This window comes from Galeopterus variegatus, unplaced genomic scaffold, assembly GCF_000696425.1.
Source record: "Galeopterus variegatus unplaced genomic scaffold, G_variegatus-3.0.2 Scaffold7478, whole genome shotgun sequence".
In the NCBI taxonomy this organism is placed as follows: domain Eukaryota; kingdom Metazoa; phylum Chordata; class Mammalia; order Dermoptera; family Cynocephalidae; genus Galeopterus; species Galeopterus variegatus.
In genome coordinates, this window is record NW_007733589.1 from 28,810 (window position 1) to 33,853 (window position 5,044).

At 33.5% G+C, this 5,044-nt stretch overlaps 1 protein-coding gene across 1 annotated transcript in view; it reads left to right on the plus strand.

Annotated features, from left to right (window-relative positions):
* LOC103607494 (olfactory receptor 14K1-like) overlaps positions 1-957 on the plus strand; it is a 1,212-nt gene extending 255 nt beyond the window's left edge. The window contains exons 2-3 of the mRNA XM_008591992.1: positions 1-453; positions 564-957. Coding sequence (XP_008590214.1) covers positions 1-453; positions 564-957 — 847 coding nt within the window. The remainder of the gene's footprint in view (positions 454-563) is intronic.
* The last annotated feature ends 4,087 nt before the right edge of the window (positions 958-5,044 follow it).

A 5,044-nucleotide genomic window follows, 5' to 3' on the forward strand; every position in this document is an offset into this window, starting at 1 on the left:
GAATCTTCTCATTATTGTCCTTGTCACCATGGACCAGTGTCTTCACACCCCCATGTACTTCTTCCTGAAGAACTTATCATTTCTTGATGTTTGCCTTATTTCAATTACAGTTCCTAAACTTATTCTGAACTCTTTATCACATAGAAGCGTCATTTCTTTTGCAGGATGTGTGCTACAGGTCTTGTTAGTGATTCACTTTGCTGGGTCTGAGCTTTTTGTCCTCACGGCCATGTCCTATGACCGCTATGTGGCCATCTGTCACCCACTGCACTATGATGTCACCATGAACAGGGGAGTCTGTGTGCAGATGGTAGCTGTCTCTTGGCTCCTTGGGAGTATCTTTGGCATCTTATACTCAGCAGGAACTTTTTCTTTACCTTTCTGTGGTTCCAGAAAACTCCCACAGTTTTTCTGTGATGTGCCCTCTCTCCTGAAGATTTCTTGCACCAACAGGCATATTACCATTGATGTTAGTGTGGCAATTGGAGTCATTTATGCTATTTTTTGTTTACTGTCCATTGGATTTTCATATATTTACATTTTCAATACAGTTCTGAGAACAGGCATATTACCATTGATGTTAGTGTGGCAATTGGAGTCATTTATGCTATTTTTTGTTTAGTGTCCATTGGATTTTCATATATTTACATTTTCAATACAGTTCTGAGGTTTCCATCTGGACAAGGGCGGTCAAAAGCCTTCTCCACCTGTGTGCCACATCTCATAGTTGTGATCACATTCATTATGACAGGCGCCATTGCCTACCTGAAGCCAGTCCCCGATTCCCCACAGCTTGTGGATTTTTTGGTGTCTGTATTGTATTCTGTGTTGCCTCCATCTATGAACCCCATAGTATACAGCCTAAGGAACAAAGAAATCAAGGCAGCTGTGTGGAAGATTCTATGGAAACTAAGCCAGTATAAGTTTTATGGGGGAAACAATAGACCTAGTATCTAAAAAGGCTGAATTTAATTATTTTTAACAATTACATGAGTTCTTTGTAATCTAGAATATATCCTTCAACATTTTTTATTTAAATAAAATATGTATCTTATTTAAAAATGCTAGAATAAGGTTCACAATTCCTGTTAATTAGTCAACGGTGATTTATGACAGAAACTTTAAGAGTTGGATATTTGTTACTTAGAGTGTGCTCCCTGTAAATCAGGCTTCAGAAGCACAATGGCAGGCTTCTAATCGCCTATGAAAGATGCCCATGACATTCTTGTCCTAATTCTTGGAACCCATGGATACGTCACCTTGTCTGGCAAAAAAGACTTTGCAGATGTGAGTAAATTAAAGAGCCTGATATAGGCAGATTATTCTGGATAATTCAAGTTGGCACAAACTAATGACATGGGCTAAAGGAACTGTCTAAGCTGTGGTCAGAGTGGCGTATGTCTATGGGAGCATCTCTAGACGGTCTTTCAATGCTGACGTTGAAGATGGAAGATGGACGTGATCCAGAGAATGTGGACAGCCTCTAGAGATGAGAAATGCAAGGAAACAGATGTTCCACTCGAGACTCTAGAAAGGAATATAGCCCTAATGGCAGCCTGAGGATTTTAGCCCAGTGGGACTTGTATTGGAACTCTCAATTATAGCACTGAAAAATAACAAAGTTGTGGTATTTTAAGCCTTGGAGTTTTTGATAATTTGTTACAGCAGCAATAAATAACTAACATAAGCCTAAAACTCTTGTGTCCATAAATGTGTCCTAAATCAGCATTTCTGGTACAAACAAGTATGCAGACTTTAACACTAAAGTTTTAGTAAAAAGTCAGGAATGTTGAAAAGAACACACATATTTACTTAAAATTTCCACCATATAGTGGGAAAATGTGCATTTTATGTCTACTTTTGCATTTATCAATATTATTTTACAGATGAATAAAATAAGAAACTAATACCTTTTTTAATTTTAGCATCAATATTATGACCTTATATTTTCAAATTTTTATTAAAATGAGGTTAACTTTTAATAACTTTAATTTTTTAAAAATTAATCAATTCCCTAACTCCTTTTATTTCTTTCTTTTTTTTTTTTTTTTTTTTTTTTTTGGTGGTGGTGGTGATGTTTACTGTTGTTAGTACCCAATATATTATTATTCATTTTTTGGTGGCCAGTTATTTGGCATTTACACTCTCAGTTTGCAGATGGCTTTTAAAATTATTTCTACTGTTATTTTATATATAATAAAAATGGAAACTAAATGCATTTTGTATTGTATGGAAGGATTAACAACTAATTGAAAATCATTAGTTTAAGCCGTTATTAAGATATTGCAGATGAGAAGCGAGGTCAGCTCTTTGACGAGTGTTTTGCAGGAAGCAAGTAGCTTATACATTTAATCGAATAGATTGGAGAAGGTCAATCAGTGTTTACCTGCTTGAGAATTATCTTCTGTTCAAATTCTTGGAAGGTATGTGGAAATAGATTTCAATAGCTGCATGACAGTATGCAGGAACAGCAAGATCGGGCTGCTTTCTAACAGCCTTTGAATTGTCAATATGGTTTTAGAAAGAGGAGCAGCCATCAAGGATAAGGTCTTGCTAGGGCTGGTTGGAAATTCTCAGTCTGCCAATATTCTCATCACAAGGACATTGTTTTCTGCTCCTGAAATCACATCTTTTTTCATATTTAATTGAGTAAGGCTCTATTTGAACTCTATTTTAATTATATGACTTTCTTTTTGATACATTATTTGATATTTGGCATCTGTCATTCCTCATAAAAATGGAAACTAAATGCATTTTGTATTGTATGGAAGGATTAACAACTAATTGAAAATCCTTAGTTTAAGCCGTTATTAAGATATTGCAGATGAGAAGCGAGGTCAGCTCTTAGACGAGTGTTTTGCAGGAAGCAAGTAGCTTATACATTTAATCGAATAGATTGGAGAAGGTCAATCAGTGTTTACCTGCTTGAGAATTATTTTCTGTTCAAATTCTTGGAAGGTATGTGGAAATAGATTTCAATAGCTGCATGACAGTATGCAGGAACAGCAAGATCGGGCTGCTTTCTAACAGCCTCTGAATTGTCACTATGGTTTTAGAAAGAGGAGCAGCCATCAGGGATAAGGTCTTGCTAGGGCTGGTTGGAAATTCTCAGTCTGCCAATATTCTCATCACAAGGACATTGTTTTCTGCTCCTGAAATCACATCTTTTTTCATATTTAATTGAGTAAGGCTCTATTTGAACTTTATTTTAATTATATGACTTTCTTTTTGATACATTATTTGATATTTGGCATCTGTCATTCCTTTCAATGCCACTGCTAACCTTTATATGATTTATAGGACATTTTTCACTTTTTTGAAAATCCTNTTTTCTGCTCCTGAAATCACATCTTTTTTCATATTTAATTGAGTAAGGCTCTATTTGAACTTTATTTTAATTATATGACTTTCTTTTTGATACATTATTTGATATTTGGCATCTGTCATTCCTTTCAATGCCACTGCTAACCTTTATATGATTTATAGGACATTTTTCACTTTTTTGAAAATCCTCATTTGAGACATCTGATTAGTCAGATACCAAATTTTGACATGTACTTGGAACTTTCTTATTTTCTGTGAAAATAAATTAATATATTTATTTATGTTAATATATAATAAACAGCTGATTCCTCAATATTCTCTTTTTCAAAAAGTTGTTTCATTTTACACATGGCAGTAATGCTAGCACCTACCGAATGTTAACTTTGTAGTACCTAACGAGTTAATAAATGTAAATCAATAATTATGTTGCCTGTCATAAATATGTACTCAATAACAGTAATAACAATTAATATACTATTTCTAGTAAGTTATAAAAATGAAGTGAATTGATGCCATTACAGATTTGGGTTAGACACCATTACAAAATTAACCTTTTGCATTTCATTGCTTTGATATATGTATTTATATTCACTCATATTTCTCTCATTTATGCTTGTATCAATAGCAAGAACGATAAATAAAAGTAGACTTTTATTTCTTCTTTAGTATAGTCTCCTGAATCCACGCTCTATCTGGATGAAAATATTACATAGTAAATCAAAAGTTACATGTAGCTGAAAATTACGTACCCAGGAGACCCGTTCCTGAAATGCTAAGTGTTGTGGTGTGGATCATTTTAGTCAATAATATCCCTTCCCCTGGTTTCCCAAAGCCTCCTCTCTGAACCCTTGGTCAGTTTTCATTGCTAAATCATATGAAAATAGCTGGGTGATTTCACAATAAAGGAAATATACATATGATTTATCCTTNGAGGGAGAAAGGGACTCAAATTGGCAACTTGATTGGAAAAGACTACCGAATACAGAGCAGTACAACAAAAAGCCATTTTCATTTCAGACTAAAACAAATATATCAGTAGGAACCTGTCCTTGTGAGAAAGTTGCTGCATTAAAAAAATAATAATAACTTCTGTTTTCATTTGATCAGTGTGTAAAAAATATTTAGAAATGAGTATGATGTTGGCTGTGGGCCTTTCGTATATGGCCTTTATTTTATTGAGGTAAACTCCTTCTATACCTAGTTTTTTGAGAGTTTTTATCATGAAACGGTTTTGAATTTCATGAAATGCTTTTTCTGAATCTATTGAGATTATTGTGTTATTTTTATCCATTCTATTAGTGTGATGCAACACAATTATTCATTTGCCTATTTTGAACAATCTTCACAACCCGGGGATAGATACCACCAGGCGATGATGTATAATCCTTTCAGTGTTCTGTTAAATTTGGTTTTCAAATACTTTGTTCCAGATTTTTGTATCTATGACAGATCTGAAGGGAGAAATAGCAATACAATAAATGTGAATGTATCTCTCTCTCTCCATATATATGTATGTATATGTAAATTGATAGACAATTTAAAAATAGTTTATAAAGCCTCAAATCTGATTAAATGTATAAGTATAAAGAACACTGAAAAGCACTTTTGTATGTACTATACATTTAACAAATATCAAAAAACAGTGCATTTAATAAATATTTAAAACAAGAGTAATGAAATGTTGTAGATAGATATTTAAATAGATATGTAAGTATTTTTT